The sequence below is a fragment of the Theropithecus gelada genome, chromosome 15, assembly GCF_003255815.1.
Source record: "Theropithecus gelada isolate Dixy chromosome 15, Tgel_1.0, whole genome shotgun sequence".
Lineage (NCBI taxonomy): Eukaryota > Metazoa > Chordata > Mammalia > Primates > Cercopithecidae > Theropithecus > Theropithecus gelada.
In genome coordinates, this window is record NC_037683.1 from 96,392,601 (window position 1) to 96,407,769 (window position 15,169).

General features: G+C 40.5%; 1 protein-coding gene across 1 annotated transcript in view; it reads right to left on the reverse strand.

Moving 5' to 3' along the window:
- The window catches only part of RASEF (RAS and EF-hand domain containing), a 77,601-nt gene that overhangs the window by 13,987 nt on the left and 48,445 nt on the right, over nt 1-15,169 (reverse strand). Inside the window, exons 7-14 of the mRNA XM_025359605.1 lie at nt 13,903-13,971; nt 12,187-12,271; nt 11,146-11,234; nt 7,536-7,770; nt 7,094-7,231; nt 6,831-6,978; nt 5,062-5,143; nt 3,705-3,819 (exon numbers count right to left, since the gene is read on the reverse strand). Of these exons, the coding sequence (XP_025215390.1) occupies nt 3,705-3,819; nt 5,062-5,143; nt 6,831-6,978; nt 7,094-7,231; nt 7,536-7,770; nt 11,146-11,234; nt 12,187-12,271; nt 13,903-13,971 (961 nt within the window). The remainder of the gene's footprint in view (nt 1-3,704; nt 3,820-5,061; nt 5,144-6,830; nt 6,979-7,093; nt 7,232-7,535; nt 7,771-11,145; nt 11,235-12,186; nt 12,272-13,902; nt 13,972-15,169) is intronic.

Below are 15,169 nucleotides of genomic sequence, written 5' to 3' on the forward strand. Positions count from 1 at the left end.
CAATGCCCCATCCTTAGGTTAATGAAAAGGCTAAACGGCACCGGGATTAATCAGTTTTACGGCAAAGGAAACACATATCTGTTAATTTCTTATCTCTAGCACACAGAGCACAACAAGTCAATATAAACTCAAAAGGCATGACCATAGAATCATATTTGGCTGTGGTGCCCACATAATTTTCTACAATTGTTACTTCAAACACTAGTGATCACAAGTCAAGTTCATTATTACAGTTATAAAACACACAGTAATTCTTCAGCTATAATGAAACAAAAAGGCAGTTTGGAAGTTCCACACTCACTGCTCTCTGGTTTACAACAAAAGCAAAATATAAAACTCCTGAAGGTCAACATTTTTCTAAGAAAGAGTCAAGGACCAATATTTCAAAGTAATGGTTTCTAAGATAAGGCTCCCATGTCAGCCTATGCAATGGTCACAGGGTCCCAGAGTCACAGTGGAACTCATGGAATGTGAGATGAGTGTGGCAGAGTCAAGTCTGAGACCCACCCCTCCACCAGTTGGACCCACTGGCTGTGTGAGATCAGGCAAGTCTCCACAGGTTTCCGCTGCAGTCTCCCTGTCTGTAAAATGAAGGACTGAATGAGGGCATACCCCACCTCAGCAGGCTATGATGAGAATACAAGAAGACAACCTGACTAGCACAGAAACACAAGTTTCTGGTTCCTAAATAAGAGAAGTGGCAGCCCTGAGGAAAACATGTGGAAATTACTCTTTGCAGTGACTAAAGATACCTGCGTACTCATTGGGTTTGGGGCTATTCCTGATGCAGGATCAAAAAACGTGCCGCAACATGAAATTGTAATTGACTTCCTTTCTCTTCAGGCAACTTTCCTTGGACAGAAGGCTCCAGAGTGTAATAAAATCAAAGGAAAGACGGGAATGAATGGCCTTCTCCAAAATTAGCTGTTTCACTCATTCATGTGCTAGTTAATTGTCTTCTTTAATGATCTCAGGATGCAAGGGGCATCACTTGAAAGTTATTAGTCAAATATTCATTTCAGTAAGCCCAAGAATCCAGGCATCTAAATGACGCCTCAAAGCCACAGAGGTAAAGGGCACCTCCTTCAAGTCTCAACTTAAATATCTCCTTCGCAGTGAGGCTGCCTTGATGAAAACAGCAGCCCACTTCCTCATCGTCAGGCCTTTCAACTCGCTCTCATTTTGTTTCTATAACATTATCACCTTCTAGCATATCATTTCATTTACTGATCTATGTTTGCTGCTTTTCATCTGTCTCCCCTACTAGAACACAAGCTCCATAAGGATAGGGCTCTGTTTTCTTAACAGATATATTCCGAGAACCTAGACTGCTACACAGGAACCGGGTAGATAGTCAAAAAATATTTTTGAATGTGTTAAAGTTGGGAAGAGATCTTACATCTCAAGTATCTCCATTCAGCTTTTACCCAAATATTCAATCAATAAAATATTCATGCCAGATAAATAAATGGCTATAATTTTACTTTATCCATAATTCTATTACAAGATTTTTTAACTCAGCAGTTTTCCATCGAAGTGTATCAATTATTAATTAAGAGGGTCTGTTCACCGCTGACAGTCTACTGCTTCTCAATCCTCTGGTCTATCCAGGTGATCACACCACTCATTTCTACCCATATTTACAGTAGCCATATAAACTGTCCCTGCAGGATTTCCTCAAATTAGAAAGAGTAAGCCATGGAGAAACTTCACTGTGCCCACTCTTTTTCTAAGGTGAAAGTCAAACGCCATTAGTAGTATCTAATTTTTCATCCAGAACAAATTTCAGAATTCATCTCTTCTACAGTTTTCTTCCTTTTCAGACCCTATGAAAAGGTGATACCAGTGGCAGAAAAGATATCTTAGCTCGTGAAGGTGCTTTGCAAATTATGGCAGTGCGCCTCTTGACATAAGGGTTATTTCGCTGTGGCTACTCTAGGCTTTTGTGCCTCCTTTTCTTCGGCATAACCCAAAGATTTTAAATAAAGACTAATCCAAAAATGTCAACAATAAAACAATTTTGCTGTGGATTTTAAACACTAATATGGATGAGTTAGGGTTACCTGTTATTCTCTGGACTTACTGCTCTATCCCAGGGATCTCCATTTGTTCATCTGCGTAGCCTCCACTCCTCTATGCTCTAATTACACCTTAGGATTCCTTTATATTTGAGATGGGGGTCTCGCTCTGTCACTCAGGCTGGAGTACAGTGCACAATCATGGCTCACTGCAGCCTCGACCTCCCAGGGCTCATATGATCCTCCCACCTCAGCCTCCCAAGTAGCTGGGACTAGAGGTCCATACTAACATACCCAGGTAATATTTGTATTTTTTGTACAGATGGGGTCTCACTATGTTGCCCAGGCTGGTCTTGAACTCCTGGGCTCAAACCATCTGCCTGCCTTGACTACCCAAAGTGCTGGAATTACAGGCCTTGGGATTCCTTCTTGAGGTCAGAGGCTTCTTCAAGTAATCTTCTGCTCACGCTGGTGCTTTATCAAAACGACAACCACTGTTGAATCAGAAGGTTTGGTGTGAGCCCCTATTCTATTCCTAACCACTAAATAAGTAAGTGCTACCTATGCTTTCTATGCTTCAACTTTCTCACAAAATATTAGGCTAATGTTTTTTATTTCATTTCTCAGATGCTAGAGAGACGACTATAACACGGGAAATTCTGTGAAGTAAAAATGTTACATAAATGTAAACACTCTTTCACTGTGTTTACAATCATTTTAAGTCATGATAAGTTGGTAGAACACAGTGCATATTTATTTATCACTGTTAAAGTCTTACTGCCAATTGCAATCAGTCATTTCTCACATTACTTCTTTAGTTAGAAAGTGAACAATAATGCCAGAAGCTAAATTGAGATCAGACAGCAACCAGTCCTCTGTTCAGCCACTACTGCAATTTAATGCCTGCTTAAATTATAGATAATATACTTACTTGAAAAGTTGTATTAGCCACTACTTTTATTTTTCAAGACAGCATGCTGAACCATAGCTTGAACTGTAGTGTTATGTTAATAACTGCTGGCAGCATGCTAAATGGGGTCAACATCATTTCCTACTTTTCAAAATTATTTACCATGAAAACAGAGGACAGGAACATTCCTCAGGTGAAAGACATCATCTTATTTAACCACAGAAAGCACAGAAGCTACGCTCATATTTAAAATACCAGTTGGTATTTCGGTAGTACCCTGAGACATCTAAAGATCCCAAATCGCTACCAGAATAAGGTTGAGAAGAGAAGAGAGCTCCCATACAAATTGAACCTTGACACACACTCATATCCAGGTGGTGTTTCACCTGTACTTCCCATGCCCGTGGACACCCCTACATGCCCTCAACTACACTACACACCCAACCACACCATCTCCTTGTTTGTAATAGCTTCTTCCTAGGCTATCTGGAGTTTTACTTGCTTACAATGGGATTCTGATTTTATCTATAAGAAAACCTAGAAGTTTTATTCCCCAAAACTTCCTTCATTAGTGTCCTTGGCTTCAGGGAAACGTGCCCACATCCTGAGGAAGAGATGAATGTGGCCAGTTCTGCCTGTAGCATCCAATTCCTCCTGATGGCTTGGATCAACGGTTCCTAATCAAGTTCATTCCGACAAAGAAGAGCAACAGCATTTTCCAAGATGGCCTAAAACTTCCTCGTGTAATTTTCTGTTTCTCCATTGTGATTTCTTACCTCGATCATATCTACCCATTCTCGTATATTGAGAAAGCTTTTCTCACATGTAACATCATACAGCAGCAAAACACCATCTGCCTTTCTGAAGTAAGACTTGGCAATACTTCTGAATCTGAGAAAGAGAAAACCGCATAATCAGTCAGTTTGTGTTGCCTCATTCTTCTTCTCTTTTATGCTCATTTTTTCTCATCTTCTAAAATCAACCCCAAACTGAGAAGACTCTCACTGCAATATACAACTGAGAAATAGCCATTTCAAAGGTCTCAAATGACCCAAAGAAAGGTAACAGGATGAGAGTCTGGGTGACCGACTTAGAAAATCCAATCCTTCTCCCTACCAAACAACCCCAAAAATGTCTACAATCCCCAGAGCATAACCAGGGCAAGGTTGAGAGCACAGTTTCCAAAAATTTCAACCTCAGCAACAAGCTACCAGAAGCCACATGTGGGACAGAGGAGGCTGGAAGGAGGTACAAACTAGAGAATACTTATTTTTGGTGGTGGTGGTCAGGGAGTGTTGTGGGTGGGTGGGTGGAGGAACTACCAGTGTGGAATGCCGTAACATACCAGGACTTCACATACATGGGGGTCAGGGGATTTGCCGTGGGAAGAGCACACCTCAACACACATGCCCTAACTCGAAACCCAGTGCAATATTTTATAAGTACTTTAAAAATACAGTCATGTCAACCACAGATATTTTTTAAATGTTGAAATTCCCAGTCTGCTAGAGAATATGAGTGCCATGGGGGCGGGCATTCGTGCCTGTCTGTTCACCACTGAATCTTAGCACGCTGAATAATGCCTGGCACAGAGGCAGGCATCCCATACTTATGGGTTGAACGACTGAATGATTTTGTTCCCAAGGAGTTAGACAAGATTAAAATCGGTGCTGAATGCTCTGCTTATCGGTGAGGAATGCAAGGTAAGTTGCCATCACCAGATGCGAGTCCGCTATCTGGTTTGTGCCTCTGCCCTTAATCAAGGGGAGCTGACTGGTTCTCTTCTCCATCATTTATTGTTCTACAGCCAGGGAGCTCCTCAGGCTGTCACTGCACTCAAAAGTGCTGCCTCTCTTGTTAGCAAAGGACACTCTGTCTCAACTGAACATCGGCTCAAAAGAAGCTTAAAGATCCTCTTCTCACAGCAGTCATAGGTAAATGAAGGAGGAGAAGATGTGCGAAAAGATAAGCATTTTACAGTTATAATACACTGTATAATTATACATGTAATTATGCATATAATTATAAAGTATATTATAATTATAGAATTTTGAGTATGAAGAACATCAAGTGGCCTGCAAGGCTTGTTAGTGCAAACCCAGGAGAGCCCACAGCGCTGCAGAAAGCACTTGCCTTTCCTGACCAGCTGTGTCCCAGAGCTGCAGAACTGTCCGTTCTCCATCCACAATGAGGGTTTTCATTTGGAAATCAACTCCTGAAAAGGAACATGAGAGTGGAGAGCATGATGTAAATAATTCCATTGGCTTTTTACTTTCAAGCCCTCTTTAGATGAGGCAAAAGCCAATAAGCCACAGCTCAGCCAGGGAGGGAAGAATGAACATGACCTTTAAGGAGAGTGACCTTCAAATAGGAATGGCAAGTCAGACCACACGTGTGTGCAGAGGCACCATCTGCAGGTTGGCTGATTTGGAGAATGATTTAATTTATGAGCCAAGGGAAAAATCTGTGTTTTATTTTCCCTGATGACTGGATGAACTCAGTCATATTTGTGTGTGTGTGTGGGCATGTGTACATGTGTGTATGAGTGGGCATGCGTGAATGTGCAGGTGTATACATGTAAGTATATGTGTAGGTGCAGATACGTTTTGTGTATATGCATGTATGTGTATATGTAGGTATATGTGTATAAATGTATGTATATCTAAACATGTATACACATGTGTGTGTATATATACACACGTTAGAGCACACACACACTTACATGCATCATGGTCTCTGACAACTGAACCAAATACTGTATGTAGTCTTTCTATGAATCAAATTGAAGTAAACTTTCAGCTTTGTTATCCTGAAGAGTGTGTCAGAGAACCACAAATTTACAAAGCCACCCATTGTGAAGAAGACTGTTCTAACATTTCAGGTAATCAAAATAAGAATTCTTTAGACGAAGAAGAAAAATAAATGACAATTTGCATATCTTCAGCTCCTTTTACTGATTATTATGCACATTTGGGAAATCAGGATACTACTTGTTCTACTGTTCTGTTGTGAAGGTGGGGAACGGAGCATATGTCTGGCTATGGTTTTGACCATAATGACAAAGTGGCAATCCATATTGTCACTCTGTCAACATCATATGATACCTTAGCAGAAAGGGTTTTCCTGGCCACTCTGTGTAAAACTGCACTGCTCCCTAAACCTCTTTTTTGTACCTTTTCCCTCCATTGGGACGTAAGTGCAGTGCAGGCTGGAACTGTCAACCTTCTTAACTGTGTATTCTTTGCACCTACAACAGCATCTTGCTTTTAGTGGGACTCAGGAAATACATGCTGAATAAATGAATCTGATATCTCAGGCTCTAAATTTGATTTGATTCATCTGATTGGCTAAGCAGATACTTTTTTTTTTTTTTTTTTTTTTTGTGGCAGGGTCTCACTCTGTCACCCAGGCTGAAGTGCAGTGGTGCGATCTCGGCTCACTGCAACCTCCGCCTCCCAGGATCAAGCGACTCTCCAGCCTCAGCCTCCCGAGTTGCCAGGACAACCAGCACCCACCACCATGCCTGGCTAATTTTTGTATTTTTGGTAGAGATGGGCTTTTGCAATGTTGGCCAGGCTGGTCTTGAACTCCTGACCTCAAGTGATCCACCTGGCTCGGCCTCCCAAAGTGCTGGGATTACAGGCATGAGCCACCGCACCCAGCCAGATATCTCTGTCCTTTTAGTCTTCCTTTCCTAAAAGCAGGCCTTGGCCAAAACAAGAAGGACCTTTCCATAGACTAGGAGACACAGACACACACACACACACACACCTACATATGTGCACATACACAGAGAAAGAGAAAACTGTTTAACTGAGTATCTGTGTATGTAATCCCTGAAGAAGAGAAAATCAAGCTAAGGAAGATCATTTTCCCATTATCAACCAAAATAGGAGCCATACCCAGGGTGGCGCTTATATTTTCTCGAAATTCATTCTTGCAAAGTCTCATGAGGAAACTAGACTTCCCCACTGCAGCGTCCCCAGCAAGCACAATCTTGTAAGCCTTCTGTGAGCTAAAAGATTTAGCGTTGTCATCTACCAGGTCTGTCTGGGGAGAAAAGCCACAGTGAATGATAAAGGTATTGCCAGTTCTCATCCTAATACGTAACACTGCACAGAAAATAAGCAGTGTTCATGAACAGGAGTGTCTCAGAGACACCTACCTGGGGGGAGAGTGCTGAGATGGGCTTTCTCGATGAACTAACAATGCTGCCTTCACTAACAGTTCCTTGGGGCTTCCAGTCTGAGATGGAAGCCACATCTTCCAAACCAAATGTCTCTTCATCCCTTATGTCAGGAACCTATTTTTTAAAAAAATGTCAGCAGTTAAGAAACAAAGCCTAAAATGTACGTATTATGGATTACAAAGAAGAAAACTATGCAGCTAAATCAACAGTCAATGCTATTAATATTCGGGAACAGAGTGACAGTGAATGGCAATCTATGAGAATTTCTCCCTAACTCTGTGGAGAAAAAAGCATTTTATTAACTATGCTTTATGTTTGTGACCTTTAAAACAGACTCCCATAACAGACAGAAGGCAAATAAGGTGACAGATTTCAATCACGTAGAAGGCCTAGGAGAGCAGTGGTGTCTAGGGCTTACATCCGTGTCTGAAGCATCACCTCCAAAGCTCTCCTGCACCCCGTGTGACCTCTGAAATCCCCTCTGGTGCTTGTATTCCACTTCTGAGTCATACTCATTGGGATCTCTCAAGGTAGACAAGCCGCTGTCGAAGCAGCTTTCAGGCAGGCTGTCAACTTCACAATTTGTCCTCTGCAGAGGATCACAGAGGGCCAGGGAGTCACAGTCCTCATCCACATAGGAAGAGCGGGATGACCTGGTAATAAAGGGGAAGACCAATTTACCTGAGGGCTGGGGATGCTCAAGAACGTACAGGCAATAGACCATATGCTATTAGATGGAATCAAGTAGGCCGACGTTCTCACTTTTGCTAAGAGCCGCAGTGTATTTCATGATTAGGCATTAGGGGACATAAAATGCTCAAGGCAGCATCCGTTCATTCTATGCAGCAATCAGTTAAGATAAAGACCCTTACATCAAACACTTAACAAACAAGCCCATTTAAAAACTCATGTTATTTCCTGATACAAAAAGAATTAGGGTACGTAAGACATAAACACAATCTCAAGTTGTATTTATAAAAATGTATGCAGAACATATGAGCCTTTTTACTCTAAGGTGGTCAGACTATATTCTGAACACTGTGTCCATTTCTGGATAACATCTGTACTTAAAAGGGCTGCTGAGAGCCCAAATGGAAAAGGCAACCACAATGTCAGACTCAAGACCCTCAGATCTGAAAAATAAGATTCGGTGTACTCAACTTAACCCTTAACGGTTTCTCTCTTCAAATACTTCAAGAGCTGATACATGAAGAAGACCACATCCTCTCAGGTTGCACAAGACAAAATAAGATAAGCTTTTCTGGGTGTCAGATTTCTAATCAACATGGCAAAAAATGATAGGCAATTAGAAACATCTGATGAAAATGATAAGCAATTAGAAACATTGCTGGAATGTATGATTTGACACATAAGTTTTCTGCCACTAAATGTTAAAACACCGTCTGGAAACACCCCTCCGGGAAATGTTTCATAGGGAGGGAGGTGCCTCAGATAAAGGCTTGAACTCCTGACTTCTATAGATCTTAACATTAGTGAAACTCTGGAGATGTTATAAGTGAGGGAGAAATTCACATCGAATAAGAGAATCAAAAGAAACTGTATACATCCCTGTTTACTTTTGCTTTTCCATTTAATTTCCATAAGAATCTAAGTTTACCAATGATGGTTATGACTTATTTACCACCCACTACACACCATGGGCACCATCCTACCAATACACTTACATGAATCATTGGAAAGGGAGAATAAGCACGATACATAGGTCTTCAGATATGAGAAACAAGAAGTAGACATGCTTAGATGAGAGGTGAGCTTAATATAATTAAGTATGAGCCATGTAAATCTGAGAAGTCAAAAGTATTTTTATGCCATTAGCAAATGTTTAAAATTAACTAAAAAGATGATTTAACTTCCTCTCTCTCAATACTGCTCAATTATAAAGTCTTTATGCTGAGTCAAGAATTTTATATCATATCTCAATCTATGTAGCTAGCTAGGTGTGTGCACGTGTGCATGTGAGTGTGTGTTAATATATTGTGAATAACAATAATAAAATACATTAATATATTTTAATATTTATTGTTAATATGTATTATTAACAATAACATTGAAAATATATTGCTAACATATTATTGCATTATTTATAAAACTCTCCTTCTGAAACTGATTTTAGGTCCATCTGTAAAGTACATAAGAAAACCATTCTAGTTATAATCTACTATAAACTACTTCAGTTCCATGTCTTCACTACTGGTTATGATTTATTTTAAGCCCACTTGTATTTTGACAAGGAGCAAAGAAAACATGAAGTCCCAAATTAAGAATTCACCTGAATAAACATCTAGACTCTAAATTGAAAATATAGGCACACTCAGCATTACGTAATATACCCATGTAACGAATCTGTGCATGTACCCCCGAATCTAAAATAAAAGTTGAAAAATTTTTCAAAGTAAAAATAATAAAAATAAAAACACAGGTACAGGTCAAACTTTCTCAAACTCAATTGAACTGCATATCCTTTTCAAAGTCAACCATCTTGCCACCCCTCAATATTTTCATTATAATTAACTATGTAAAATTACAAAACAAATTAAATTTTTGTTAGAGTTCTTGCAAAAAACAAAGCCAACATAAATTTTAAAGATAAAACCAAATAAAGCTATAAAAACAATATAATTTTATTGTACATCTAATTTTATGTACATGCTTTTATTACATTTTTATATCAGCATCAAAAATAAAATAAAATGTTAACTTCTTATATCAAAATAATCACCCCCCCACACACACACACCCAGAAAGGGCATGGTGTTGAGGCTATGGTGGTCTCTCATCACAGCTCAAGGAAGTAGGCACATGAGTGCTACATCACTCAAACATGCTGGGGACGTGATGACTTTGTCCCGTAGAATGTTTTGTTGATGAGCTTTACTCCAGTTCTTATGAGCCTTTCATGGTAATAATCTTTTCAAAATGAATCACAGTGAAATTTCTGAAATACTTTTCAGTGGTATACCTTTCCCCTCAATTTGCTTAGAATCATTTTAAATATTAGTCAAAAATGACATCACACCTACACATTTAAAAAAATCTATTATTTCTCAATAACAGAATAGTCAGCTATCTATAAATCAAGCCATTAGATTTTTTTTTATTGAGCAAATCAGTAAACAGTAGAAACAACTTAAACCTGATAGAATTTTCTTGGAAGTGGTCACCAATAAGCCTTCGTAACAGGTCTTCCTAAATGGCAACATGACCATTTCTAACACCAGGATGTTAAGTACATTATTCTTGTTACCAAAAGTATCCCAATGAAAAGGGGATAAACATGAAGCTAAAAGTCACAAAGATATAGAGAATTGGAAACTTTATGTTTATGCTTTCACTTCCAATTTCAAATTTTTGACATATTACAAAATTAACTTTTAACTAGCAACACTGGACATATGTGTATAAACATACACATACACTCCTGTAATCTCTAAGTGATTACTAGGTCTCACGTAATAAAAGGCCTAATATTTCAGTTCATTTGATTAAATGCAGAGCTAAATTCTAACTTTGGTAAGCCTCTGTGACTCCTTCAATACAGTAGCTATTTTATAAGGATCTACTAGCCATATTTATATTTGCTTTGAAAGTTTCCCTTTTCTGCAACATAGCTCACATAATATTATGCTGAGCTATTGAATATTTACAGATCATGCCAAAAGCTTCAACATTATACACCAGAAATACTGCAGCATCATATACCATAATTCTACTTGCATCCCTGAAACATCTCTTATTGAGTCTACTTCTAAGAAACAAGACATGATTAGAGATGAGGTAATGGTGAGCATATAAAAAACCAACTCATAACATCATCAGGAAATAACTTTGCCTCTCTGAAACACTTTTAATTTTTACATGATTCATGTTTTAGAAACTTTTAACATCATGGAAAATATAAATTAGTGACCAAAATGTATTCTATTATTTTAATCCACCTCCAAGGAAATTTACTTTCCTTTTAACTGTGATCCTGAACTCGAACAAAAAGTGAGGACGTGTTAACATACCTGTCATAGCCTAGAGGTTGAGGGGAATGACCAGTGAATTTGGGACTGCTTCTAGAAATGGTATTCCCTGGTGAGATATTATTTATACGCTGTAATATAGAAGTAATTATTTGTTAGTTCATGTAATTTTCATGTAAACACTTTATATACACACAGGCACACACAAACCCACTTTTTAAAACCATATCACACTATTCAAACTTCTAATATAACTAAAAGTTATATTACACTACCTGAGCAAATGTGAGCAAAAAAGTCAAGGGAAACATTGCGACGAAGATGACTGCCATAGTATGCTCGCCTCCTCATCCTATCTTACGTCCAAACCCTACTGCACATTCCATAAAGGAGTACTGTGGTTCCCCACATTGCCAGGACCGTGAACCACCAACTTCCTTGAACGTGTCTCTTCTTGAACCATAATTTGGCTTAGTGACTGACCCCTCCATATCCCAATATGACCCTGGAATCTCACACATGAAGCTGACTTCCACAAGTGGGATAAGAGGCCTCGTGACAAATGCAGTCTGGGAGAGGTCCTTACAATTCCAAATGAGCTAAGCTGATTTCTGTAGGAGGGTTTGAAATCCAAGGCTCCCATTCTGAGCATCTCACTGACATAAAGAATACTCACAAGTCTAAACTCACCCCTCAGACAGAAGCACCTTCTCCCAGCTCTCAACTGGGCAGTATTTTATTTTCACCTCTCTGGGATTCTCCTATCTATCTGTGTACATCTTAACTTCCTACTACATGATAAACTCTTTCAGGCCAAAGATTACATTTTACACACCTATCTCTAGATTCCTAGAACATCTATAAAAAGAGTTGGTTAACATCGAGACACTTATTTCTTCAGAGGGGTAGTACACTTTTTAATTTGGAAGAATGCTGCCTCGTTTTATTTTACAGAAAGATCTTCTCATTATTATAAGGACTTATGTGACATTCTCCTTTAAGAAATTACATTATTTTCATCAACACCAAAATACTCCACCACTAGAAAGAATGAAATACAGGATAAAAATCTATGTGGCATACCAAAGATCTGTTGAACTTGCTGTAACTGTTTTCAAGGGCACTTCTAAGGCCATCATTACTGTCATGTAGCTTCCGGTTAGCTGTTCTGCAGAGTAAAGAAACAAGCAGAAAGAGAGACAGGGAAAGTATCATTGGGGGGGTCACTGCCATCACTTTCTTTCCTAGCTGTAACATTCAGAATGTGGAATAGCTTATCATCTTCTGCAACTTTCCACCACTTCCCTTCAAACCTCATAAACTGAGGTAATTCATTACTTAAAGTAGAAGACCTGAAACGATGGCTCCTCTCTCCTTAAAGGTTGCAGGGCCTTGCAGCAGTCACCTGTCTGAGCTATGGAACTCACTCTTCCTTCATGCAGCCCCGCTGACTGAACAGATTTCATGCAGGTCTTCGAAAGCTCCCTAAATGCCTGAACCTGGCCAGCCAGTTCCCACATGTCAGAGGTCAGGGATGAACGCAGTGTGTTGTATCTGGCCTCATGCTCCTGGCAGCTCCTGCATTCTATGCACAGCCTGGCACTGTTCCACCTGGCACTGTCGTGTAGCAGGTAAACACTTGGGTGATGATCTCAGTCGGATCTGGGTTCAAATCCTAACTTTTATTTCCATATGACTTAACAGAAGTCATTTAAGCTGTCAGAGCTTCAGCACCCTCTTGTACAGCACAGCTATGATTCCACAGCTCCTACCCCACAGAGTGGCCAACCTTCCCCAGCTTAAGGCTGGTTCACCCTTCGTATCTTAACTCAATCCTCACTTCCTCCGGAACACTTCCTTGACCTTCTTTGATAGGCCAAAATCTCCCCTTAGGGGACATGTACCTTTCTTTTGCTGCATCTCTCTCGTTTGGCCTTTTCTATTTATTTCTATAATTATTGATCCATTTCTCTCTTCTTCTCCTAGACTAGCCCCACAAGGAGAGAGAGATTTTTCACCCACTTCCCACTCTATCCTTTACTCCTGGCATACCTGGCCTGTAAGAAGTACTGACAAATCTGTTGAATGAATGAATGAATAAAATAACTCAAAGGATTACTGAAATACATGAACTGTACAACTGCCACAGGTGAGACTTAATAAGCATTCAAAAATGGTGGGAAAGAAAAAAGGTCAAACCTGACCTGACTTCATTGGCGGGAACTGAAACCAGAAGACAATGCGGCATGGGTGGAAAAGAAAGAAAGGGGAGGGAGAGAGCTAGGTTTTGTGGGGAAGACTCTCAGAGAATGGAACTGCTATAACCTAGTCATAAAGCTGACAGAGTGGGTATATTTCTACTTGGGGAGAGGAAAAAAAAACTAAGAAAAATATACTTCTAAGTAAACACAACAAACTGAGAAAGAATTGTGGAGGCAGAGCCCTGTGGCCCCACTAATAGGAGAAGCCTGAAAAACTCGCAGTACAGAACTCAGAGAAAGCTGAGTGCTCAGGGCTGTTCTTCTTTATAGAGGCATAATACACACTGGACATATCCCCTGACTTCCCAAGATGTTTAGAGATTTATACTCTATTCTCCACATCTGGATAATATATTTAGGATTATAAGCATCAGAAAGCTAAAAGGAGATGCCAAGTACACACCCTCAGAAGAAACACACACTGAGCCACAAATGCAGTCCTCAGAGCATGGCAAACCCACATTCTATGTGTTATGTCTTTTATCAACAAAAAAAAAGTGAAATGTAAATGTAATGAGCATTTGATCTGATAACTTACTGGAGTATTTCAATTTGCCTCTCAAGACTATTTCGATCTTCTGTGTATCCTCGGATTATTTCCAGATCCCTGTAAAATTATATTTTATGTTTGAGTGAGAATTAGGTGTCAAGCCCTGCCTCATCTATACCTACCCTCCCAGACCCTTTTCCACCTTTTTCAAAGACGAGTGTCCTTGGCCACAGTTTTCTACCTTTCCCGTGCTCCTGCTCTGGGCCTCTGTAGCCTCAGCGGCCTCCTCTCCTTCTGCGACTCCACAAACACACTCACATCCTGTGCTTTCTCCTGTGAGGCTCCGCCCCACCTCTGACATCACAAGCCTAGAGATTCTCCTCCTCAGCCCATCTCAGCACCCACCAGCTCCTCCATCCCCACCCTCGCTGACCCAGCTCTGTTCTCCATGAGGGCTGAACCTCCTGGGTCCCTTCTCCTCAGGGCATCTCAGAAACTGTGCCTTCAATCCTCTGAACCTTCCCTGCTCATCCTTATATAATCCCAACTCCATCTATTTTCTCCTTTCCTGTGATTCCTTCCTCTTTCCCTGTCTCACCCTACTCCTGCCCTCCCTCTTCTCCTTACCTAAACCACAGAGACCCCCAAAGAACCAGGCTTGCTAAGTTCATGAGACACTCACCCTGTGGCAATCCCTCTGTTGCTTTATGATGGAAGCTCTGGCTTCTTCCCCAAACTGCACTCAGAACACCGGCCTCTCCTCCAGCCCCTATCCCGCTGAGCACACAAACCTCATCACTAGCTTCCCAAAACGCCCAGGCTATCTTTGGTTCACAATAACCTGTCCATCTGCTCCCTGGATGATAAAAGTACACATTTCCTAATTGTCTCTAGGAATTTAAGTTCCTTAACCCAAAGTTCGGGGGCCTTCTATTATAACCTTAAACTAGCTTTTAAACTTCTTAATTTTTTTTAAACTTTTGCTTTTCTATTCAAAATGTCTCCTTCTGCCCTGTGGTCTGATCACCTTTCCCCAAGCCGTATCCTTCCCTATGTTCTGGCCCCTGCTTTGGTTACTGCCTTACCTGGAACATCTCTGAGACTCTCTTTTCCCATCTGTAAAATGGACATAATGAAGGTCTCTGTCTCATCGGATGTTGTGTGCACTGGATCAGTTAATGCCTGTGAAGGACCAGGACAGTGCCTGGCAGGCGGCAGTGCCACCAGCTCTGAGTTGCTGATGGTGCCATCCTGGCTGCCTCTTCCCCCTGTCCCAGCACAGAGCTATCTGTCTACCTAGGCTCACCTCCAGCAT